The 24,096-nt window shown below is 35.9% G+C and overlaps 4 protein-coding genes across 5 annotated transcripts; 2 read left to right on the top strand and 2 right to left on the bottom strand.

Moving 5' to 3' along the window:
- Positions 1–184: 184 nt before the first annotated feature.
- On the bottom strand, positions 185–2,600 carry LOC105137109 (cytochrome C oxidase assembly protein). The gene is made up of 3 exons (XM_011042716.1): positions 2,284–2,600; positions 845–971; positions 185–761 (listed from the first exon to the last, which is right to left on the bottom strand). The coding sequence occupies exons 1-3, from the start codon at positions 2,469–2,471 to the stop codon at positions 684–686; spliced, it is 393 nt and encodes a 130-aa protein (XP_011041018.1). The 5' UTR covers positions 2,472–2,600; the 3' UTR covers positions 185–683.
- Positions 2,601–3,381: 781 nt separating this feature from the next.
- LOC105137108 (BTB/POZ domain-containing protein At5g03250-like) lies at positions 3,382–7,598 on the bottom strand. The gene is made up of 4 exons (XM_011042715.1): positions 7,202–7,598; positions 6,496–6,565; positions 4,370–5,587; positions 3,382–4,055 (listed from the first exon to the last, which is right to left on the bottom strand). The coding sequence occupies exons 1-4, from the start codon at positions 7,258–7,260 to the stop codon at positions 3,519–3,521; spliced, it is 1,884 nt and encodes a 627-aa protein (XP_011041017.1). The 5' UTR covers positions 7,261–7,598; the 3' UTR covers positions 3,382–3,518.
- A 2,114-nt stretch (positions 7,599–9,712) lies between these two features.
- LOC105137106 (dolichyl-diphosphooligosaccharide--protein glycosyltransferase subunit 1B-like) lies at positions 9,713–13,820 on the top strand. Its single transcript, XM_011042712.1, has 8 exons — positions 9,713–9,891; positions 10,008–10,052; positions 10,669–11,300; positions 11,671–11,818; positions 11,991–12,170; positions 12,286–12,354; positions 12,607–12,696; positions 13,359–13,820. The coding sequence occupies exons 1-8, from the start codon at positions 9,769–9,771 to the stop codon at positions 13,479–13,481; spliced, it is 1,410 nt and encodes a 469-aa protein (XP_011041014.1). The 5' UTR covers positions 9,713–9,768; the 3' UTR covers positions 13,482–13,820.
- Positions 13,821–16,916: 3,096 nt separating this feature from the next.
- On the top strand, positions 16,917–23,966 carry LOC105137107 (protein ENHANCED DISEASE RESISTANCE 2-like). 2 transcript variants are annotated; one of them, XM_011042713.1, is made up of 21 exons: positions 16,917–17,370; positions 18,454–18,528; positions 18,646–18,699; positions 18,782–18,847; positions 18,929–18,990; positions 19,286–19,410; positions 19,482–19,528; positions 19,610–19,710; positions 20,204–20,299; positions 20,374–20,438; positions 20,552–20,623; positions 20,993–21,139; positions 21,246–21,565; positions 21,777–21,840; positions 21,957–22,132; positions 22,229–22,330; positions 22,450–22,500; positions 22,602–22,745; positions 22,843–22,938; positions 23,126–23,227; positions 23,450–23,966. In XM_011042713.1, the coding sequence occupies exons 1-21, from the start codon at positions 17,218–17,220 to the stop codon at positions 23,534–23,536; spliced, it is 2,205 nt and encodes a 734-aa protein (XP_011041015.1). In that variant the 5' UTR covers positions 16,917–17,217; the 3' UTR covers positions 23,537–23,966. The 2 variants fall into 2 exon arrangements, with proteins under 2 accessions (XP_011041015.1, XP_011041016.1); XM_011042714.1 differs by lacking the exon at positions 16,917–17,370 and having other exon boundaries at positions 17,982–18,528; positions 18,646–18,704.
- Positions 23,967–24,096: the final 130 nt, after the last annotated feature.

Here is a 24,096-nt window from a genome sequence, read left to right as displayed (position 1 = left end):
ACAAAGAAAGATGGATCAACCTCCACCGCAAGAAGCACCACCAGCAGCGGCAGGCATGCCTCCTGGACCTTCTAGACGACTATTGTCATGGTAATGAACATTTCTTTCTCCTTGCCTATATAACATTCAAAATAAATATCAGTACTTGCGATTCTGTTGGGTAATTTTACCCCTTTTTTTTTCCCAATTTCTGAAATATCCAGGATCTGGTTTCTGTGCTGCTGTGGTCTATTTACAAGTTGCTGTCCAGGTCTGTTTCCACCTGAACCCCCACCAGCAGTGTGACGACTTGAATATGTCATATGCTCGTCCGAGTTTAAATAAACAATTATCGTCCTCTCAGACCAGTTCTTCATTTGAAGTATGCTCAACAAATGTACGGGAGAGATTTGTTGTATGATCCAGTGCTAGTTTTCCACTTATGAATTGGATAGTGTAATTGGTTGTCACTGGGGTCTATTGGGATACAAAATAATCAAATATGAGCATTGAACTTATTCAGGCAAAACTGGATGCCTGTATCACATCTATTCACTATTTATTGCTGAACGACCGGGGCATATGGGAGTGTTTCACTCGTAAAACTAGAAAACACTACTGCTACACAAATAATACAAAATCTCATGAACTTTCCAGCTAAAGTGCAATTTAGTGACACATGCAACAAGCTCAAACTAGCAGGACTAGCCTGATTTGCCTTCGTTTGGCCTAGGAATTTTTTTGTACTCAAAGTTGGTTATGTCCACTTTCTTTTGCAAAGCCTGTAAAACACAGAAAAGCAAGTAAGCTATAGAAATGTCCATGGTTTTATTAATTTAAGCTGTGCTATCAGAACCGCAATTACCTTTAACTCCTCTTCCAATGACATCTTTTTAGGATTGTATGATCCTGGTGGTCCAGATCTAGATAGTGCTCCTTGTGTCTCAATAATCTCCCATTCTCGATCATCTTTCACCTTAGCAATATCCTTCCTGAACTACAGAATCCCACTATCTTAGTAGAAGATTATGAAATGAAATGAAAACCTCAAGATAATTGTGAGTTTTTAGGCATTGAAACAGTGTTTTAAACAGGCATTATTTCATATATCATGAATCAAGTATGGGCCAAGACCAATAACTGAAATCATGATCACAAAAGCATATATACAGATCATCTGCGCAACATCTATGTCACTATGTCGCGTGCATTGTATGAAGAAAGCCGTGCCCGAGATAAACCATGGCCATTTTGCAATCATTTGGATTATATGATCAAATAACACATTCTGATCCTCCTAGAGTGATTAAGTCAGATTAAAACTGCTCAAAATCATCCAACAATCTTGATCAATATCTTCCAGTACAGCCAAAGGATCTAACTGACCATTTCACCTCACATTCAGATTTCAATGGTGCCACATACGAAATCTGGACAACCAAAATGAGTTGGGTTTCAATGGTACCACATAGGAAATCTGCGCAGCCAATATGGTTAGATCTTCTCATATGATACATTAAAAGATTAGAAAGATAAAGGTAGTGTCATAAAATTAAAAAGTTCTCAAACATCATTCACATGTTCCAAACTGAGAAGCTCCCGACTTCTCCTAAAACAAGACTTTTTGACAACCAGCAGATCTCTATCAAGAGAAAATAAGTGCACCTCATTCAACATGTAATCTCCTCCATGAATGATATTTCAGCCATGAAAATTCCAAAACCAAGAAACTCAGTCTCCACCAGAAAAGAAACCAGACCAAAAACCCAAAAATGGGTACCAAGCAGGCTTTCAGGTAACGGCATATCATACAAGAACTACACAAACTATCGGTCTTCAAAGCAAGTGAAACTAAAATAACTAAAACCTAAATATACCAACATCTCAATAAATTAATCAACCAACTGCAACTTCTGTCCGCAACTATTTGCAAACATGAGCTTGAAAGTAACCTTAAAATTAGGCCACTCACCTTTTTTAATAACTCAAATAAGCCAGACTAAAGCTAGCACAATTCATAAAGTTACAAAAGTTAATGAAAAATTTAACAACACGCAAACACAAGCTAACATGATTCATAAAGTAACCAAAGTTTCAAACCACAAAACAGAAGCTAAGATTATCAGCCTAAATTCAACACCAACCTGATATAAACACCAAAACTACGAACTGGGTTTTTCACAATAGAAACTGATCTCACATGAATGCTTATAATCTTACAATATTACAAAGGCCCCATCTTTCATCCCGAGATTTATAAAGCTACGAACTTTTTCATAAATTGAGAAAAAGAAAAGCACAAACCTGCCTTGCAAGAGATGAGCAAGTCCTATACTCCCAAAAACAGTGAGAGAAATCATGGGGAGACCGTATCTGACAAAAGGATGGCCTCTACCCCATCTTTTGAACGATGATGCAAATGACGTCTCAATCTTTCTAGCCGCGTTAGTGGTTTTACGGGGCTGGCTCATATTGGTCTCAATTGTTGACATTTTTACTCTAAATCATTAAAAGCTACACGCATCACCGGATTGCTCCCTGGTTTTTTGGTTTTGATTTTCGTTTTGGATTTCGATTTTCCAGGGTTCTGTTTTGGGATATCTTTGCTGCTTGATTCGAATAGTCTTTTAAATGTTTGGTGATTTAAATGTCTTGGGCTTTGCTTAGGCTATTGTCTGCGGGCTGAAAAATATTAACTAGATTCTCTTGTTTATTGGGCCTTGCTTCCTAGTTGTGAGGTCTACAAATATTTTCTTGGAAGAAGAATATGGAACAAAGTTGTAAATTTTTTAAAATCAAAACAATTTAACAAAGAGGAGCACAAGTGGGCTAAAATCAATTTAATATTGTGATAGATTTCGTGGTTTTTGATTGGAAATTTTTTTGTTGTTGATAGTTGGATTAATCTTGCGATTAAACTTGAAAGACATCAGAAAAACAATGGCATCCCTCATACAAGCCACTAGTGAGTTGTGGTTATGGTTTGCATGGATTTGCAGCGAATTAGCTTTCCTTTCCTATATAGCTTTCAGAAGAGGTGCTCGAGAGTTCGCTTTCTTTCTACTGATCGGGATTGTGATGTTCTGTTCCATTCATGAGTGAAGCTGGCAAAGTGATACTTTGGAATTTTTGGGTTTAATTTACTGCTTTGGTATCCTAGATTTTGGCTTTGATCAACCAGAACAAACTGCCTGGCCTAGATGGTCCAACTTTGTTTTGTCTTCCTTAGCTTCTCAATCTCATTTTTTCATCCTCAGACACTCTTTTTCGAGCTCCCAAACATGCCCCTTCATGTCACCTTGAATACAATCCTCCAGTACAATGAATAAAGCACCTTTATATTAAAATTTGATAATCTACTATTAATAAATTAATTACAAATTAAAAAAAAAAAATTGGCGAGTCCTGACTAGCTAATTCGTAAACACAGACAATCACGTGATAAGCTTAACCAGCCTCTAACTAGATAGCTTACGCTAAACTCAAGAAAGGAAATGTTTTTTCTTTTTCCTTTTCTTTTCCTTGGGAGATCAAAAGGTTCATTCTACTGATTCGTTATTGTGATGTTCTCCTCCATTCACGAGTGGTGCTGAGGATGTTGATGATTCTTTGGTATCGGTTGGTTTTGATGCTTTAGGATCCCCAGGTTTTGACTTTGATTGGCTAAAAGCAAACTTTCTGAACAAGTTGTTCCAACTCCCCAACTTTGTTTTCCCCATCTTCTCAATCTTTTGTTTCATGCTCAAGCACTCTATCTCGAGCTCAGAAACTCGCTTTTTCATGTCATCAACCGCAATGCGGCCATGTGTGGCTCCTGCTTCAGCGTGCAAATCATTTCTGGCAAGAGCAAGATTCCCACTTGGATGTTGTGAATTATCAAGGTTTTCAGAGACATAAAACAAGCCAGAAACAGAGGTGCGAAGCCGTAGTTGTTCAAAGAATACAACTTGGACAATGACTCTAAGAGGTAGCCTCTCATTCTGGGTTGCGTGAGTGCTGGCTTCCAATGAAAACTTCTTACAGTTCATGAGCCTGCAAAGTTGTTCCCGTTCAGAATCCGTTAGCCATGGATGCGCCTGCATTAAAAGGAAAGTTTTAGTGACCACAGAAATAACAAAAGCACAGATCCAAGGCACAAGGAAATAGCTTTGTAGGAAAAGAATTCCATTAACATAGGCTAGCCAAAAATTGAAAAGAGAAGGAGAAGCATTGCGAGCATAAGGCGCAACTTTCAACAGAATAGTGCTCCATTTCAAACAATGTGATAAACCTATTTTCTTAAAAAACCTTTATGATCCTCCTCCCTAAGATTGAACTATATCATCAGAATTAATGATGAAGTTTGATAAGGAATACAAGTATAGAACAATTTGAAAGTAATCGCCTTTACCTTTAGATATATGTCTATTGCTCGGTAAATTCCATCATCTAATGACCTGGCGTATTCAGGGACAGCAGCAGCAAGGGAATGAAACTTTGCTAACTTCAGATTAACATCAGGTGCCACCTCTGCTAGATAACTATCGATCAGATTTGCCACTGTTGTTTTTGGAGTGAGGAAATGAGAACCTTCCATCATTTGCTCCTCATCTACTATGTAATTTGATGTAGGATTATCATGATCCACCAGCATGAAATGATCGAGAATTCGCTGAACACAGTCAATATCATAAAGGGTTTCCACTGAGTAGCCTGTATTTGGTATCAGAAGATCTTGAAGAGACGCTTGGTCCAACTGGGCTCCAACCCGTTTCTCCAAGTTCCCTCGGCATGATGGACTGGCATGTATCATTGTGGCAGTTCGCAAAAGTCTAAGCAGGAAATTGCTTGGAGTAGCACCCCTTTGATCAGGTAACAATCCCACTAGTTCTTCAAGAAGATTCCTTTGATCTGCTTCAGAAGTACCAGAAATTGTTGATCTAGGCGCAGCAAAGTTTCCACTTTCGATGCTTGATTCCCTGCCCAGCAAAGGCAGATGCCTCTTTGCATAGTACATTAGTGCCCCAGCAACCCTCTTAGGCTTCATATCATTTGAACGAACTGCCAGAATTAGCCTTTTGTACAGAGGTAGTCTAAGCAAGGAAACATCCTCATACCACCAATCCTCACCCACAGGATGCGGCGTGGCTGAAGTACGTATTCCATTCCAGAATACAGTGCCACATGGGTCCCTCATCTCGCTGCCTCCTTGCATGGGCCAACTGAACAAGCTTGGATCTGCAGAAGCTTTCATCGCCAGGGAATTTATGCATCTCGAAACAATATGAAGCTCTTCAGCTTGTGCTCGAACTTTTTCACAGGTTTCAAGAGCTTTAAGGGAGTCTGTCCAGCCGCCAAATACTTCATTGAGAAAATTTTCTGTTTGTGCGATGAGGTTTTCCTCCCCATAATCTTCGCTCATCCCAAAATACTCAGCAGCACATCTGAGACTGACTACATTCGATGTAGTGAGTTCCATTTTTACACCATAACAGAATTTGGCAATGAGCAAGAAGGTTTTTGCTCCACCAGGTACATCATGAAGTTGTAGAACACACTTTTTTTCATTCTCGCTAGAATGATCTCCTATAAGATATGCTAGCGCTTCACTTCTAGAGAGCAATGGAAACTGGAGGAAAGAAAAGAGGACAAAAGAAAAAATTTCAGCTTAATGGTGAATAAATAAAATCATAAAAGTGAACACTATAAGATATGGTGTCTACCACAGTTCTAATTAGCTAGGCAGAAGGGGAAGCCTTTTGTTCTTCCCCAATGAATGGTAGAGCAAACCAAGGCCAATGTGTAAGACACGAGTATCATTATATCTGAGAATGAGAGGAAAAGGGGAAACAATCAAAGAACTAATAACAGGGTGGAGATAATTGCTTCCAAAATTTATTTCCATTTTACTAACTTCATTCTTTAAAATTTTCACAAACAGCAAAGATAAAAGGTACAAAAGAAAGTCTCATTGCTAAATCTCCTTTTGATCCACGATATCCTCGATATTTTGAGGTGAAATGAGCTAATTTAACACATGGAAGCAATATCTTCCAAGCTCGGAACACAGCTGATGAAATGGGGTAAGAGAAAACTGTTACGATTAAACGCCAGTTATGATATCCTTTAGCTAAACTATGATGATTAGAGATAACTAAAAATTAACGCCAAATTACTAGGAAGAACCAATAGTGCAATCATCAAGCATACATTTTCCTGTATCCAAATAACATGATTTCCCTTAAAAAACTTCAAGTATTGTCTGCTTAGTATGGTCTGTTTTATTAAATAGTCAACGAAAGAATAACTCAGTGTTGCCAGATGAGCATGCCGGCCACTCTGGTTAATTTCTATTCTACTTGCAAAATTCACACATAAGGTGAACCATAAGGTATGAGACATGCACGTCCAAGCTTAATGTTGCTCTTGAAGGAGCATCCTTCGAGTGTCACCTCAGAGTATGGTGTCTATATAACACACAACAAATTTTAGTAATCTAGTGATGAACAAAAGTTAGGTTTGGCCATGTAAACACACCTTGTGGAGATGGAAGGACGTCTCCCCAATTTCAATTATGACATCACTTTGAAGCCCAGTTGAGCAAAGCCTGCACCAAATTAAGCACATTCTGGTTTATTTGAAATGCAGTTGGAAATCTTTATTTAAAAAACGAACACTACTTCATATAGAAGCACGCACAATTAGTTATCAAGTGAGGTTATACGTGAAAAAAATTAGCATCAATGAATGATACAGTGCCTGAAAACCTTTGTATAATCCAATGCAAAAGCAAGTGGAAGTAAATCCAATTGACTGCAAACAGTAGTAGAACTGACTCAACAGATTTGCACCTATTGTTACACAGTTACACTCATCATTTGAAATTTTCACCCCAGAACTAAGATGGGGAAAGACCCCACTCATTCATCTACACTCAGTTTTCATTACATTGGCTACATCAATACCACTATATAATGCCAGTGATCTTTGCAAGTAATCATCTTTAAACACGCATTTCTTAAGCACGATAAGCCACAAACACACAACAACCTCACATAATTACCCTCTAGCACTATCATAATCAACCCAAAAACCCATCTCAACATAAAAACAAAAAACAAAATAAACCCGTTGTACTATTTCCAACTTTGACAAAACCCCCAGTTTTTATAATCAAATACGTTACATTCATCCACACACACACACGCATATGAACATAAGTATAAACGAAAGAGTGACAGACCAGGTATGGCCATCAAGATGAAACACTTCTGATTTTGATCCCAGCTTCATGCAAGCCATGTGTAGCTTAAGCTACCACAACAAAAACACTGAAAGAAGTTGTCAACGCAACAATCTTTTGCGATGTAAGTATCAAAGAAATGATCTTTTAACGAGGAAAAGCAATGGAAATGTTGATTTCTGAATTCTGATAGTGATAGAAAGAGAAATAAGTGAAACATAGAAGCTGGTTCGGATCCTTTTTGATAAAGTTTGCAGCTTTTCGGGTAATAGAGAAAAAAAAATAAAGAAAGATTTAAAGAAAATAAAGAGTCCCGAGTCCAAAGGGGAAAATCCAGGAGCAGAATCACTTGCTGCTGTTACAAAAAACAGGCAGTGTTTGTTTCGATAATCTTTCTAGGCACTTACTTCTTTTCTTACGTTAGTAGTGCAAGCATTTTTGTACTTGTTAATATATGCTTCGTTTGTCGTCGGTTGTTACTATTCATTCTTGGAATTATCGCCAATTTAACTGTTCGAGACACATTTAATTTGTGTGTTGCTGCAATTTAGCATTATTTAGAATATATTAAAATAATATTTTATATTTTAATATTATTGTAGTAGAATTATAAGAAATATTTTTTATATTATTTAATAAAAATTCAGTTTAGAAAATATATTGAACTATATTACCAAACATACTATCATAAAATTTTATTTCTAAATCATTATAGGAATCACTTGAGTAATTTGGGTTAGTTTTTAAAAACATTAAATTTAATATGATTTGGTTCAATTAGGTTAATATCTAATATTATTTAAAAAATATTATTTTTATTTTTTAAAAAATAAAAGATATTTATTTAAGAAGGAATACATATTAATTTGAAAAATATAAAAACTAATTCATAACCTAATAACTTTTGTTTGTAATGAATAAAAAAAGGCACTCCTGTTTTTAAATCTACAATATTTATTTCCCTCATTGTATTTAAAATTACTCATTATTCATCACCTAACTTGAAGAACATTTGAAGTAGCAATGTTTGAAAGTGTGGAAAATAAGAAGAAAAAACAAATTCCAACTCATTTTCTTTTGTTTGGAAAGGAGAAAAAGGAGGTAAAAATTCTTCATATGGACCCACTTTCCCAACCTCTTCATTTTGAAAATAATAATGAGAAAAAAACAAATAAAGTTAGGAATTTTCCTTCCATCTCTTAGTGTGTTTATATATATATATAACAAACACTTTGGATATTTAAAATGTTTTTTTTAGTACGGTAGCTTTTATAGTTATGATTTAAAAAAAATTATAAAAAATATATTTATTTGGGGTTGGTTTATTATTTGTATATATTTAATTAAAATTATGATTGAAATTGAGGTTGAATAACAAGTAGTTTAATGTGTTTGGCTAAACATGTTTTTCATATTGAAGTTATAAAATAACTAAAAAATATATATATTAATATTGATGCTTTTTATTTAAATATTATAGATTCAACTATCACAATTACATCATTAAATAAATAATAATCTATATCAAATATTTTTTATTGTTCCATTAACTTGTTTATAATTTCATCACGTATAAAATTCATCTAACAAAAATTACAGTTTTTATGATTTTTGGAGTGTACAACAAAATTAAATAAAATATTATCATAAACAAAATTGAAATTACAATCAAATTCTGCAAGTGTTACGTCATCATGCAATCTTCTTTTAATTTATATAATGTTATTAAATAATATTAAATATTAGTTTTTCAAGTAAAATACAATTAAAAAAATGAATATTTTTTTACCGGATTAGACGCGGTCGAACGAATAGTAGAGACATTGTTTGTGTGAACAGTACCAAGTGAAATTCAGCTGGCACTGTTCAAGTAAACAGTACTACGTGAATTAATTCATTTGGCGTTGTTCACTTCTCTTACAAAACTAATACACAAATACAAGAACATGGAGAAGAGCGTGTTTATTTATATGATTGTTTTTGCGTTTAAAGCAAACTACAAAAACAAAATTAATAATACTAGAAGTGTGGTTACAGTTACTTTTTAAAGTATTTTTTACTTAAAAATATATTAAAATAATTTTTTTATTTTTAAAAATTATTTTCAATATTAGTGCATTAAAATGATCTAAAAAAACCAAAAAATATTAATTTAAAGTAAAAAAAAATATAAAAATTTTAATTTTTTTCAAAAGCACTTTTCTAACATTTCATTTCCACTTTTTGACCTCAAATTAAAAAAATAAATAAATTTAAATACAGTGATTTTAATTTTTATACTTAATAATTTCAACAAAATTTTATTTAAGAAAAATATTGAATTATAAGATACAATTAAATACTCCAGAGGCAAAATTAGGGATTTTTTTCGGATGGGTTCAGACCAGTATTCTCCCTGGGCCAAATTGCCATCCCTGCTCAAATAACATTGGCAAAGGTCCAAACATGTCTGTCCGAAAAGCCCAAATCCATCTCCTCCACCTCCACTTATGTCTCGTCACTGTCACTCCCCCCCAAGTCCCTGTAGAGAGAATACATAGAGCAGAGGACTTGGCAGTTTCCAAGAGATGGCTAGGTCAACAGCCATGAAAGCAGCGGGACTCATTCTAGCTCTCTTGATCCTCACATTTCTCACTCTTTCCGCTTCCTCCTCAAATAACCAGATCCAAATCCTTAACGCCGAACGTAGAGTAAGAGCACCTCTCTTTGCTCAATTTCAGAAATAAAAACTGATTTGATCCTGTGGAACGAAAGAAGATGATCAGGTTTCATGATTTGTTGTTTGTTTGTGTGATAATTGGTGCAGATTGACTTGAGTTCACATATCGTTAAGGTCTTCTTAACTTTAAAGGTATGCCCCTATCATCATTACTTTGGTTGATTCTTAGTTTTTCTTATAATCAAACAAATGGGATTATCAAGCATTTTCGAAAATTTTTAATTGTGGGGGGTTTTAATATATTATTGATGTTGAAATTTGCAGTCTTTCATTGGCAGAATTTCGATAATCTAGCTCAAAATTCAATTTTTTTTTTTTTTAAAAGCATGGCTCAATACTCCTGTAGCATGATGGTTAAGGGCTTGCTTCGAATTATGTTAATTAGGCAAGTGTTTTAGGCTTGATTTCTGGTTGTGCTAGGTGCAAACAATTCCATGTTTGGACGAAGACTCCAAACTTTGATTCGTTTTTTTACTCTATGCATGCCACTGCGAAGGTTGGCATGTCTCAGAAAGATCTGCCAGGTCAAATGGTCTGCCTTCTTTCTACCTTTGATATCATATAAAAAGAGTTGAGTATGCTAGAATAACGATTCAACAGTTGGGTAAAAAGGATGCAGGGATTTTGATTAGTATATTCACTTATAGAGGAATTTGCATTCCAGGTAGCGGGTTATTGTTTGTGTGTGTGTATGTTTGTTGTTTGTGGATTTCTTCTTTTTATGGACATGTATATGGATATAATTCAGGTTGAAAATGTTGGGACAACTCCTGCTTCAGAAATCCTTCTTGCATTCCCACCTTCGCAAGCTGATCACCTAGCACTTGTCAAAGCACAAGCAGCTCTAGGCACGAAGAAGAAGAAAAGTTATGTTCATCTTGTTGTAAATCCATCAGAGCTACATGATGCGCCAAATGGAACTAAATATTTTATTATATCTTTACTGAATCCATTGAGTTTGGGTGAAACTGCCACTATGGAAGTGCTTTATATATTAACACATTCTCTGGAACCTTTCCCAGCAGAGATAAGCCAATCGGAATCGCAATTGGTATATTTCCGTGATAGTGCATTAATACTGTCACCATATCATATTAAGCAGCAAACTACTTTTATTAAGACACCAAGTACGAAAGTGGAATCATATACAAGAGTGGAACCCACCAAGTTTGCTGGCAGAGAACTGAAGTATGGACCATATGAAGACCGTCCTCCATATTCATTTTCTCCAGTAATTGTTCATCTTGAGAATAACAGCCCATTTGCAGTTGTTGAGGAGCTTTTAAGAGAAGTGGAGATATCTCACTGGGGCAACCTTCAGATAACAGAGCATTACAAGTTGGTTCATGCTGGTGCTAGACACAAAGGCGTGTTTTCAAGGTTGGAATTGCTGCTCCATGCCGTGTTTTTCCTCCTTTTAGTTTTTAGCACTTCATATTCATTCATTTTTCTGTACCCCCCCCTCCTCCCCACTCCAACACGCACGCCTTCTCTTTCTTTTTGAATTTAGGCTAGAATGAAAGTTAAAATGCCATACTGGTCAGCGTATTCTGTATAGACAATCCATAACTAAGGATTTTCTAGCTTGTTTCTGATCTAATTAAGTTTTGTGTGACTTTCTTGAAATAACCCCCTCCTTCCTCCACCCCTCTGTTTCAATATAGTTTATATGACTGTTTTTTTCTCTTTCTTGTGTTTCATCTTCTGTAATTAGTCTGTTTTAATCTCATCTTCTGAGACCTTCTGGCAGGGTTGATTATCAATCTAGGCCATCTTTTAAAGGCGCATCTTCATTCAAGCACCTTCTAGCAAGTCTACCACCCAGGGTGCACTCTGTGTATTATCGGGATGAAATCGGAAACATCTCATCGTCACATTTACGTACAGATTACCGTAAGGTATTGCCCCTATTCTCTAGTTATGTGCTTGCATCATAATGGAACTATGGTTATATTTTGATAGAAGGAGAGATGGGAATACTGCAAATTGGGAAAAAAGTGGTACTTGGTGTTATTTTTATGGACTGCAGTTTTCATCATCTTATGTGCTGACTCGACACTCTCTAAACAGTCAGAACTTGAAATTGAACCTCGGTATCCTTTATTCGGAGGTTGGAAGGCTACTTTTGTTATTGGATATGGGTTACCACTGGAAGATTTCTTGTTTGAGTCTCCTGATGGCAAGCGATACCTCAACTTCAGCTTTGGTTGTCCTCTTGCCCAGACTGTTGTGAACAAGCTGATCATCAAAGTGGGTTTGCTTCTATTAATCATTTGCAGTGATGATGCTGTTTGTCTGACATTTGTCTGTTTGTTGCTTTAGTCATATTCTTCTCATGCTAATGCCAGAAGATGTGTTATTTCAGGTTGTGCTGCCAGAAGGATCAAAAGACCCTTCAGCTGCTGTTCCTTTTCCTGTGGAGCAGCATCTAGAGGTACTAATCCCAGCACAATCCAAAATATTACTTTTAAGTTTAACAAGTGTGTTGGAGGCGTATCGTTGACATATTTTATTTTTATGTGCTAAGCAATAACAAGAACATTGCTTGAAACTTATAGTTTAAAAAATCCGAATGATTAGCTTTCCCTGTATAAGAAATATTCAATCTTTAAAAGTGAGCTTGGTGCTTTGCTTTATTGCAACATAACAGCACTGATTGCGTTTATATTTTTGGAAACTTGTGCAGACCAAATATTCATACCTCGATGTTGTTGGGAGGACCGTGCTGGTTCTGGAAAAGAAAAATGTAGTTCCTGAGCACATTACTCCTTTCCAGGTGATCTGCAATCCCCTTGAATCTCAATTTTGATTTTCTTAAGTATCAAATGAAGGGTTAAAATATCAAGGTTCTGATTGGCAATTAAACTCCAATCTAAGTCACCTTTCTAGGACTGGATGTAGACAGTTCTAGATCCAATCATTTCATTTATTTACAGATGTTGATTTTCAGCTTGAAAAATAAGAATTTTTGACTATGATGCTGGATACTAACTGCACCTACTCTACTGCAATACCATGTGCCACTGCAATGCAGTAGGCCGTGTTAGTTTTCTAGGCAAGTTGCTTGTTCGTGCTAAAATAAGACTCTGAATTTGACTATTTAAGAATTTGTGATCTGCAGGATTGTACTGTATATTTTTAAGAGTTTGTGATCTGCAGGATTGTACTGTATATTTTAACTTACATGGACTTTTATACTTTGCTGAAATTGGTTAGTGGTTCATTTAGAGTTGTGGAAGTTCTCTTTGGTGGTATGAAATTTTTAGATTGAAAATGCTTGGCTGCCTTCAGTAGTAATATGTCTGTGACTTGTATGATTCTCCGGGGTTATGTTCTACAACATTACTCGCTATTTCCATTTTGATTTTCTCATACAAAATGCCCCCCCTGGATTCCCCTATTTAACAATGTCTACAAACATTTGCCTTGTTCTTGCAGGTTTATTACACTTTCAAACCTATATTCATGCTAGCAGAACCGTTGATGTTGGCATCAGTATTTTTCTTGTTTTTCATGGCATGTGTAGCTTACCTACAGATTGATCTTTCCATCCGCAAGTGACAAATGCTCCAGAAAGGCCAGGTTATGCAACTTATTAGTGCTGTATGTGCCAGTTTTTGACATTGATATGCTCGTTCCGCCATTCTTGGCCGAGGAGGGTGTCAGCTTTACTTTCATTGAATCATCAGAAACTGAGCAGGTCAGAATCCAAGGCCCATCTGGGGCCGCTTATAAAACTTTTAGATTTTCTGCAGTGAAATTAGCTCTGAACTAGAAAGTTTTCTTGTTAACTTTCACCCCATCCTTTGTCGGGGTCTGTTGAACAGTAGTTATCTTCATACGTGCAATATAAGAATTTTGAGGTAGTTTGTCAGGGAGGTAACCTCTCCCTTTGTTTTTATTTTTTCTCTAAACATCTAATATGGCTGGGAACTGGGATTTTGGCTGGAAACTTTTTGTTATTATTTTGACCTCTGTGATAGACAATCATTTAGTGACCCCAACTAGAAGTGCCATAGCCAGTGTTTTAAGGATAGATGACTAACTCCCAAAATGGCAGCCCCCAAGGGATTAGTGTCCAAGTAATGACCAGGGCGTGCTGCAATCTAATCGATTCAATTTAATTTGAGAAGAAAGTGTCATTTTTTCAAAAAAAATTCAGCCATGCTAAAATACGCGCCCAGATTGATCTGCTCTGCTGTATTCTCCTAATTGGCCCGAAGCATGCACAATTACTTGTGGATTTGTAGGAAGTTTACGTTTATATCATATCACTTTGTTGTAAAATATGCTATTGCTCGTAGCAATCTTATTCGAATCACCTCAAAACACCAAGAAGTTGATGAACTACAGGGTGAAACTGGTTTGGTGCAAAATCTTTCCCGGAGTAATAGGAAGAAAAAAATTTAATAAGGTGACAAGAACTTCAATGCCACCAGCTTTTGTCAGCTCTGGTGAAACAAGGATTGGGACGGAAGGAGATCAGTAAGGCACTTTGTGGTGTAGATAAGAGCAACAAAACGCAACACGCATCTCCTCCTGTTTTTTCTTTTGTAGCCCATCACCATGTCGAGCTCTTAAATGACCCTTCAAGCCAGAAAAGGACATTTAAGGTGTAGTCTGCTTCTTCCAACTGGGCTTTCTTGCATTTATTAATTGCCAGGCTATAGTAATTAGCTTCCATCTCCTTTCTTCAATCTGACAAGTAACAGCAGGTCTCTTCTTATTATGCGAACGTGCCATTTCATACTTGCAATAAATGTCTTTATCATGAGCGGGCATTGTTTAATTTTAGCGAGGAAGGAAGTTTAGCAATGAGTGGATAAGATAATAGAAAAAGAAAGAAACGATGTTTAAGAGGTAAACCTAATTTATGGTTTAGGTTAGAAAATCAAGCTAGTACACAGTCTTCAAGTTTAAGAAACCATAATTATTAATTAATTAGCAACTCATCGAGCTTAAGATTCTGACAACATTTCTTCTCGTGATCTAAAAACTCTTTCATCCTTTGATGTCTTAATTCAAAGAACGGTTGAGAAAATGCCATTGCACTTCGGATGGGGACGGCTTTGACATAATTTGAAGATGATAAGATGCCATTAGCTTGCATCTATGTTTTTTTTCATGTGCATGCAATCAACAAGTTAATAAAAAAGGTTTGAAACCCGAATATTACAGGGCAATTCAATTGGTTAAGTTGTAAGATTTATTATCTAAATATTATTTGAATATCATAAATTTTATAGCCATTGAAAACTTATATAATCATTAATTTTAGAATATGTGAAACTAGTCGAAATATATATAAACTGAGCCGGACACTCATGTTAATAAAAAAAAATACAAAAGATTTGATCTAAATGATAGATGGGTTTGCTTGCTTGTATGCATGCAAAAGAGAGCTTAGCTAAGTTGATGATGAACATGAAGTAAAAAGGCAAACGTTGCCCAACATTTTGAATAGTTTAAAGCTGCAACAAGCATAGGAATTGGCCCATTTCTTGAGCAGCTGTAACATTGGAATATCCTCCAGAATTGAAGAAAATATAGTGTCATTAACAGGTTATGCAGGTAAAAACAATTTCGGAAACTTGATCCCAGCACAGCTTTTGAACAACTCAGGGGGGACCATGAATTTAGCTTACGGACCAACCTTAGAGTTTTCACAATGAAGTGCTTTGTCAATGGTTCAGTTGACATGGTTCATAGTAAGTATAAATAAGCATGTAGATGATCAAGTTTTGTTGAGAATCGGCATCGTGATGGTGAGCTTACCTTTTGGTTTAGGTAATGGGAGAGAGAGAGAGGGGACATTTTGTTTGACTTATGAAAAGAAGAGAAAAGACAGAGGCAGTGCATGGATTGTTAGTAATCTTTGGAAAGACTAAGGTATCAAAAGATTGGTCACCATCCACTTGGATGACTCCAAACCTTAAACATCTTATTTTAAGGTAAAAAGGAATTGCAATTGAAACATTGTTTTGCTATTTTTTTTAAATTAATATATTTTTTTTTATATTTTTAGGTCATTTTGATATATTAATATAAAAAATAAATTTTAAAAATAAAAAAAATATTTTAATGTATTTATAAATAAAAAACACTTTAAAACATAACATTTATTACACTTTAAAAAAAAAACACTTTGAAATTATATTTCTTTCCCAAAAAATAGAGCTAATTTCTTTTCAAAAATTAAAAAGAAAACTACAAATACATAAGACATTAATAATCAAGATTAGTTACACGAACAATAACTAACTATTAATTAGCTACTCATTTCTTCAAACTAGTGCAAGTCTAACCACTCCTGTGTGTCTTCAAAGGGTGTCTCACATCCATCTGCAATTTGATCTTTGAAGTAAAAATGATGCACTTTATACATAATTTATTTTACCATAACGCCCTTTCTCTCAATGCACAAACCTATACATTTGAAGATGAAGGAAAAAAAATGAAAATCATGATTATATCAAGAAATTCATGGGGTGCTTTGAAATAAATGATGATTAATGGTGCAATAATATCCATTCCATGGCATCCATCTTAGTTAGTTTTTCGATGAAAAGTTCCTTAAATAAGTATCAATGATCTGAGAAGCTGCTACGAATCAAGAAAAAATGTCACGAATTCTCTCATGATAATAAAGTTATAATTTTGTATGAGTTTTTGAGTTTTTACTTTATGAATTGCCCCTTTACATTTATTCATAAATTTTCTTGAAATGAATAATTCTTATTATTTGATGGTTGATATCATATGAACATGCTATCACTAATTGATATTATCTGGGGGATAAAAAAATTCATTCCAAATGAATATTTTGGAAATAAAAAAATCTTATTCTATAATAATAATAATAAAAAAAAAAAAAGCATGCCAAATTTTGATTTTAGAAGCGTAAAGGTAAAGGGCGATATGGTAGTTTCAATAAATTGGTTAAAGAAACAATTCAATTGCTCTGTCAACTGTCACCCTCAAAATTAGTTATTTTGAGAAGTGGGAAATGGAAGAGAAACTTGAAAGGGAACCAGAAAAGAGTCCAAGAGGAGGAATTCTCTGAAAGATTTGCAAGAGACTGACCATCTGGTTTTCTGATTCCCTTACGTGGAATCAGAGGATCAACATCGTATATGTGTTTATGCACATATATAAAGATTTCTACACGTAAAGAGTTCCACATATCATTGTACAAGATTTTTATATAGCAAAGCACAAAAACCTGAAGAAAAGATTGCATGAAGCATTTTTCAGAAGGTTTTTGAAAGGGTTTCAACGTTTTGAGTGGTTTGCTGAAATGGGCGTTTCTCAAAATGATTGCAAAATGGAAGGGTGGCTGTATGTCATCAGGTCCAATAGGTTTGGTTTACAGTTTTCACGCAAAAGGTATTTCATTCTTCAAGACAGCTACCTCAAATGCTACAAAACAAGACCCATCTCACAGGAAGAGGTAACCTGTTGTTTCTCTTTTGTTTTTCATTCTGTTCTGTTTCTTCATTTGAATTCTGATCAACTCATGATGCGAAAGGATACAGGAAGATAGATGTTTCTTCTTGTTTTCCGGTTCTTTTCTTCTTCTTCTTCTTCTTTTTTTTTTTTATCGGGGTAAAGGGGAATTGGATACGGTTGAGAGAAGGTATGAATGTGCTGGTGCTTGAATTCGGGCCCTTCTTTTTCTCAAGCAGAATCTGTTTTGTGCTCTGAAAATGGGGGGGTTTGCTGTCTAAAAATTGTCACTGAAATGGAATCTTCCTCACCTGAAATTTTTATCTATTGATATAAGTTCATGATTTTGATTTCGGTATCAGATATTTCAGAATCTATCAACTTTACCTTTGATTCCTATATATGATTTTATCTTCCTTAGAAAAAGAAAGGGTGAGAAAGTGAAGGGTTTTCCAAGTGGTTTATTACATTAAAACGATGGTGGGGTTGTGAAGCATATCTTTCTGTGAAAATATTATACCTTGCTGGGAATGGAAGAATGCACCTTTTTAGATTTGATCTTCTCGCATTAAATGTTTGCTAAGCACCCCAAAAATGCAGGGTGTTGAGTTGAATCATGGTAACTTATTTATTGACTTCAATTAAAATCAGGATCAGGTATCTTGAAAGTTTTACTGATGGTAGAATCATCTGTAAAAACATAGCTTCGACTTCGATTAAAGATAGGATAAGATTAAAAGAACATCAAGCCCTGAAGGTGACATCACAAGAATGGGCATTCTGGAAAGCAGAAGGGGCTAGAAGTTATCCAAATCTGACAATCTGCGATGATTATGACCTGATAATAACCTATTAAATATATGTAGCTATGGGTGCAGTTATGTTGGCGCAGCAATTAATGGTCGAAAAGAGCCTCTGTGGTGGAAAACCAAAGTTTTGCAAGGAAAACTAAATTGATGGCATGATATACTTACACTTAACATCTTAAATCTATAAGATGCTGTTACATAGTTTTGCTATTTCAATCAGATGATTTTATTATGTATGATGGTAAGGAGAAAGGGCTAATTGGAACTTCACATTTCAGGAGCCACTTAGAAGTGCAAATATAGACTCTTACATTCGCATTACAGATAATGGAAGAGAGAGCATCAATAGGAAAGTATGCCCCTCGTTTTCATGATTTCTGTTTGCTAATTTATGATGGATGAAATTCTTCATAGCCCTGCAAGGGAAAGGCTCTTTTTTCCAAGCACGCGTAATTGTTTGCAACTTGCAGGTCTTCTTCATTTTCACGCTTTATAATACTTTAAAAGACAATGATCAACTTAAGGTGCAGTAAGTTCCAAGCAATTTTATTCTATTTGATTTATAAATTTCAGTAGTGCAAGCGCTAATGGTCACATATTTTATAGTTGGGAGCAAGTAGTTCAGAAGATGCGGGAAAATGGATTCGTTCCTTACAGAATGCTGTGGTGAAGGTTTAAAACTGTTTACTTGTAATAAACCATTTCTATAGTTTTTCTGGTGACGAAAACCTCACCTTTTACTATGTTTTCCAGGAATGCCCAAATCCAGAAAAGGAATTTATGTCTTTCTCTAAGAAGAACTGGCCACCTTCAAGGTATGTCAGGCTCTAGCAAGACAAGTTCTGAAACTGAACCTTCTCATTTGGTTTCGTTTTGTTCTTATTATGTATTATCCATTTTTGCATCTCTATTTCTTTCTATCCCCCCCCCCCCCATGTACACTCCTCTGTCTTAATCATTTGGGATTCTTGTTTAGCTTCAATGTTTGAAGTAGCAATGCACATAAGCATGCTCTTTAGTTAGGTATAAAGCGCTGAACTCCGTTGTGTCATTCTTTACTAGAAGTCTTATATTTCTTTCCACTTAAACAATCCAATTTTGTTTTAACAGATTTGGCAGTTCAAAAAGGGCTGACAGTAAAAGATCTGTAGGTTATTACCCCTTCTTGCAGAATGAGGCGGTGACATCTGATGTAATAGCCCCGTCAACATGGAAGATTTTTGGTTGTCAGAACGGTAAGACTTACATTCGTAATCTAGCATTCAAGGGCTACTGCTTATATGCTCAAAACTTGTTGCATATTCAGGATTGCGTCTCTTCAAAGAAGCAAAAGATTGGGATTCTCGGGGGAGGGTAAGTTGCATCCTTTCATAGCTTGCTGGTTATGGATAGCTGCACTTCAATTCTTCAGCTAAAGATGATGTTTTTTCTCAGCATTGGGATGATCATCCAGCTATAATGGCAGTTGGTGTGGTTGATGGAACTCCAGAAGCCATTTTCCGTACTCTTATGTCTCTTGGTGCCTCGAGATCAGAGTAAGATTGCTGGAATTTTTCCTCTTATCTTCTTAAAAGCGAAACTGGAAGCATACTTCGTAACAATTTTCATAACGAATGTTTAAGATGTTCATGTAAAATACTTGTGCATGCACTTGATAAAGTTGGAAGGCGATGAGGCTTTCTTTTATGGCCATACATATAATACTTTCATCTGTATCAGGGACATGTTTTAAGAGAAAATAGGTGACTTCCTTTTATAACTTTTATGAAATATCTTCCACGTATGGTTTTATGAGCCTGGAGACAAGATTTATAGCCGTCAAAGTTCTGGGTTTCTGAGGAAAGCATCACAGCCTACCTAGTTATGATTCTTAAACTACATGAAACACTTCCATTGTTCAACCCCGGCCCGCATTTTTTTATTTTAGGATCAGAAGAAAATTTAAATTAATTTCTTGCGTTACATTGTTTTCAGATTATCTACGATTTGATGTTCCTGAGGCTGAATTAGCAAATATATGCCTTGCAGATGGGACTTCTGTTTTTACAGGGGCAGTGTTGTTGAGCACCTTGATGGTCACACAGATATTCTTCACAAGAAGTTATACAGCAATTGGCTACCCTGGTTGGATAAAGACCTTCTGCAAATAGGAACTTGCTTCTAATATGTGTTCCCATTTACTCATTAGTTTTTTGCAGGGGGATGAGGCGAAGAGATTTGTTGTTGCGACGATATTGGAGAAGAGAGGAAGACGGAACATATGGTAACATTTCATAAATTTTATGGAAAACGCATATGATATCAAGAAGGTGTATGGTTTCCAAAAGCTACGGCCTTTATTATTTGGCCCTAACATTTCTTCTGTTTTTTTCACAGTAATTCTATACCATTCTGTGATTCAAAAGAAGTGTCCTCCACAAAAAGGATATGTTCGAGCTTGCCTTAAAAGTAATGTATGCTTTGCTTTTGGAAATTTAAAGTGCTAATTTACTTTGTAATGCTGCCAGTTGACCCAACCATGAATGAGGAAAACAAGAATTTCGTTTCTTCTGAAGTGTTCTTTCGCTTTTCTCACTATACTTTGCCGGTGCTTCCAATGATCATAAAAAGTAAAGATTAATTTGAGGTTCTCTAACTTGCTTGACGTATAGCTATTTATGAGAGGCTTTTGTGCATGGTAACTCTTGCTTGTTTGCTACATTTCCACTTTATTCTGTATCTATTTTTTCTGTTTACAGCCACAGTTGGTTATGTTGAATTGTTATCCTTCATGCCATAACTTTCCTTAATGTGTATTAATTTATTACAAACCTGCAGGTGGAGGATATGTAATAACTCCTGTAAATCAAGGAAGAGAATCGCTTGTGAAACACATGCTTGCAATTGATTGGAAGTTTTGGAAAGTATATCTGCGTCCACCGTCTGCAAGATCTATAACCATCCGTATGCTTGAAAGAATTGCAGGTACTTTCTTTTCTGCTGATTAGGGAACTGCACTTCTGGTAATTTTAGCTTTGTCTCCTGAAAGTTTACTTTATTAAATCACTATCTCTGTTGTTGCATTTTGCAGCACTGAGGGAGTTGTTCAGAGCCAAATCTGGCAACCATCCATCTGACTTCTCTTCTTCAGATTCATCAGTAAAAACAATGTTGCCCAAGGCTGGAATGGAGGATATTGAATCAGAAGATAAAGGCCAACAGAAGTTCGAGCAGAATGCTGATTTAAAGGAAAATGAGGCAGAAAAAAAAAATTCAGGACGCAGAAGTTTGATGAGCCTGAATGATGCCTCTGATGAATTCTTTGATTTTCCTGATTCCAATGAAGATATGGATTTTGACCTCTTGGAGAATGGCTGGTATCCTGAAAAGAGTCAAGAACAGCCTGCTTCGGTACTTACTAATCTCCACGACTGAATTTATGCTTTCCAAAATGTAGTTTAACCAGACTTAAAAGACTTCTGTTTTGCTTCTCCTATCATGAACTTCAGATGATGTTGTGAATCCTTGCTTAGATTTTTCTTCTCTGTGTATGTTAGAAATGAATTGAGATTAAGAGCCGCAACCTTTGTTTTCTGACATTTTTTGGCAATCAAATGTGCAGCATATATGCCTGCACAGATTATCATCTGCCGCTGTCTTTGTGAATAAGTTACATGATCTTGCAGGTTAGTCCTGCTGTGGTAGCCAAGATTCTCAATTTAAGGTGACTGTTGGATGGGTGGTACGAACCATTGATTAATTGTGTTCTGATAAGAATTTCCTCGAAACTTGTCTGTTGCAGTTCAGAAGAAGGGTTATATAGACTTTCAAGAGTTGCCTAAAGATGCAAATGTAGCAACATCCTATGGTAATACGCTTCAGAAGGACTCAACCTATTCTTTACCTTGCAGTTGGGCTACTGCCGAGCCTTCTACCTTTTTGATTCGTGGAGAAAATTATTTAAAAGACAGTCAGAAGGTGTTCCTTAAATTCTATCTAATTCAGACCAAGGCATTTATTAAGAACTTCCACCATTCTTCCAGATTCTCTGCTTAAGCATTTTAATTTCTCCAGATCAAAGCAAAAGGTTCATTAATGCAAATGGTTGGAGCCGATTGGCTAAGATCCGACCACCGAGAGGATGATCTTGGAAGCCGTCCTGAGAGTATCATTCAGGTTTTTTGACAACCATCTCTATAAACTACGTGAATACATCTTCATGAAAGGAAAAAATCATGAACAATTATAGAAACGCAATTCTTCTCATAGAAGCACTTGCTGTTGGATTCATGCAGAAGTATGCAGCACAAGGTCGACCAGAATTCTTCTTCGTCATCAATATACAGGTTAATTAAAATTAAATTAACCGTTCTTGTTGCTTTAAAGGCTGATGATGATTCTCCACGTCATCAAGAAACAGATTACGTGATATTTGATCATGAATCAGGTCCCCGGTGCAACCCAGTATACCCTCGCACTTTATTATATGTTAAAAACTCCTCTGGAAGAAACTCCCTTGCTACACAGCTTTGTCCACGGTGATGACGCCTTTAGGAATTCAAGATTTAAGCTCATACCCTATATTTCTAAGGTTAGTAGCAAAGTTTGACTCGGTTTGGATTCATGGAATATCACACAAATGGTCGCGCCACTTACATTTTAATTTTGCATTGTCTGTAATTTATTAGGGATCATGGATAGTCAAGCAGAGTGTTGGTAAGAAAGCTTGCTTAGTTGGTCAGGCACTAGAAATGCATTATTTTCGTGGGAAGAATTACTTGGAGGTAGGTTATGAATAATGTTTTCTGCATCTATAGTTTTCAGGTCGAGCATATCGCGTTTGTTTGAAGAATAATATAAAATCATTCTTAAAGTTTCACTGGATTTGATTTTGATATGATACGAGAATTTCATCTAATAACCTAAGCTTCTGACAATGTTATCATATGTCAACATGTGTCTGGATTTCAGCTTGACATTGATGTCGGATCTTCCACCGTTGCCAGGGGGGTGGTCAGTCTTGTTCTCGGATACCTAAACAATTTGGTCATAGAAATGGCATTTCTCGTGCAGGTGACACATATTAATCCCTGTATAACTGCATGTGCATGATTCATGAAAATAATAAATTCTCCAAGAGATCGAACGATAACGTTTCCAAGTTTCTAGTGATTTTGCAAAAACATTGTGCTGATTTGAAGATTAAGACCGTACCAGCATGAGCGTTGGAAGGTCTTTTTTTGTTACTCCCCGAAACAAAAGCATTGACGCTTGCTGTCTCAAAAAATTGTGTAGGGTAACAATGAGGAAGAGCTCCCGGAGATGCTTCTCGGAACTTGTCGACTCAATAATCTGGATGTATCCAAATCCGTCCCTGTATAGCCACAATATCATGACCTGCACTTCTTTTTTCTGACATCTCCGCGTGAGAATGTTGAAGCTGGATAAGAAAGGCAGAGTGACGAAAATGGCAGGCGAGGTGCTCCATGATCATGGAATTAACACTTGTACGTGCCCCCTTTTCTTTCATTCAAGGTTCAAATGGCAATAATTTGCTAATTTCGTCAGTGATTCTTCGATAGGGCAGTTTATTTTCTACATCTTTTATTATTATTTTCCCTCGTAGAGATGCATAACCAAGTAGATGCTACTCTACATATTTTCTTAATCTAATGTGCTAGTCGAGCCATTGTTCTATATAGAATATATTTTGTCAGGAGCTTTGTTCTTCATATTATATTTTGTGAACATTAAAATGGCGTTGGATTTTCCCTCCAATAATCAAGTCGGATGGCATCACTGTTATGGTTTATTTGGGTTCGAAATAGATGGATTGGTGACATCAAGTCTATCCAGCATCATATAATGTTTATTTACGCCAATAGCATGATTTTAATTGGAAAATATGGGACCATTTTTGGAACAGAAGAAATTATTTTTTT

Source organism: Populus euphratica, unplaced genomic scaffold, assembly GCF_000495115.2.
Source record: "Populus euphratica unplaced genomic scaffold, PopEup_1.0 scaffold63.1, whole genome shotgun sequence".
NCBI classification, from domain to species: Eukaryota; Viridiplantae; Streptophyta; class Magnoliopsida; order Malpighiales; family Salicaceae; genus Populus; species Populus euphratica.
This window is presented reverse-complemented; position numbering and strand designations above follow the sequence as displayed.

What these genes read in the sequence shown, in the direction of transcription:
- LOC105137109 (XM_011042716.1), bottom strand. Translation starts at nt 2,471, where the DNA reads ATGTCAACAATTGAGACCAATATGAGCCAGCCCCGTAAAACCACTAAC. An exon ending in GCTCATCTCTTGCAAGGCAG is followed by an intron (nt 972 to 2,283) that starts GTTTGTGCTTTT and finishes TCTGTAGTTCAG; the next exon opens with GAAGGATATTGCTAAGGTGA. An exon ending in CATTGGAAGAGGAGTTAAAG is followed by an intron (nt 762 to 844) that starts GTAATTGCGGTT and finishes TGTGTTTTACAG; the next exon opens with GCTTTGCAAAAGAAAGTGGA.
- LOC105137108 (XM_011042715.1), bottom strand. Translation starts at nt 7,260, where the DNA reads ATGGCTTGCATGAAGCTGGGATCAAAATCAGAAGTGTTTCATCTTGAT. An exon ending in CATCTTGATGGCCATACCTG is followed by an intron (nt 6,566 to 7,201) that starts GTCTGTCACTCT and finishes AATTTGGTGCAG; the next exon opens with GCTTTGCTCAACTGGGCTTC. An exon ending in CAATAGACATATATCTAAAG is followed by an intron (nt 4,056 to 4,369) that starts GTAAAGGCGATT and finishes CTTTTAATGCAG; the next exon opens with GCGCATCCATGGCTAACGGA.
- LOC105137106 (XM_011042712.1), top strand. Translation starts at nt 9,769, where the DNA reads ATGGCTAGGTCAACAGCCATGAAAGCAGCGGGACTCATTCTAGCTCTC. An exon ending in CACAAAGGCGTGTTTTCAAG is followed by an intron (nt 11,301 to 11,670) that starts GTTGGAATTGCT and finishes ACCTTCTGGCAG; the next exon opens with GGTTGATTATCAATCTAGGC. An exon ending in TGAACAAGCTGATCATCAAA is followed by an intron (nt 12,171 to 12,285) that starts GTGGGTTTGCTT and finishes GTGTTATTTCAG; the next exon opens with GTTGTGCTGCCAGAAGGATC.
- LOC105137107 (XM_011042713.1), top strand. Translation starts at nt 17,218, where the DNA reads ATGGGCGTTTCTCAAAATGATTGCAAAATGGAAGGGTGGCTGTATGTC. An exon ending in ATTGGGATTCTCGGGGGAGG is followed by an intron (nt 19,529 to 19,609) that starts GTAAGTTGCATC and finishes GTTTTTTCTCAG; the next exon opens with CATTGGGATGATCATCCAGC. An exon ending in GTCAAGAACAGCCTGCTTCG is followed by an intron (nt 21,566 to 21,776) that starts GTACTTACTAAT and finishes TCAAATGTGCAG; the next exon opens with CATATATGCCTGCACAGATT.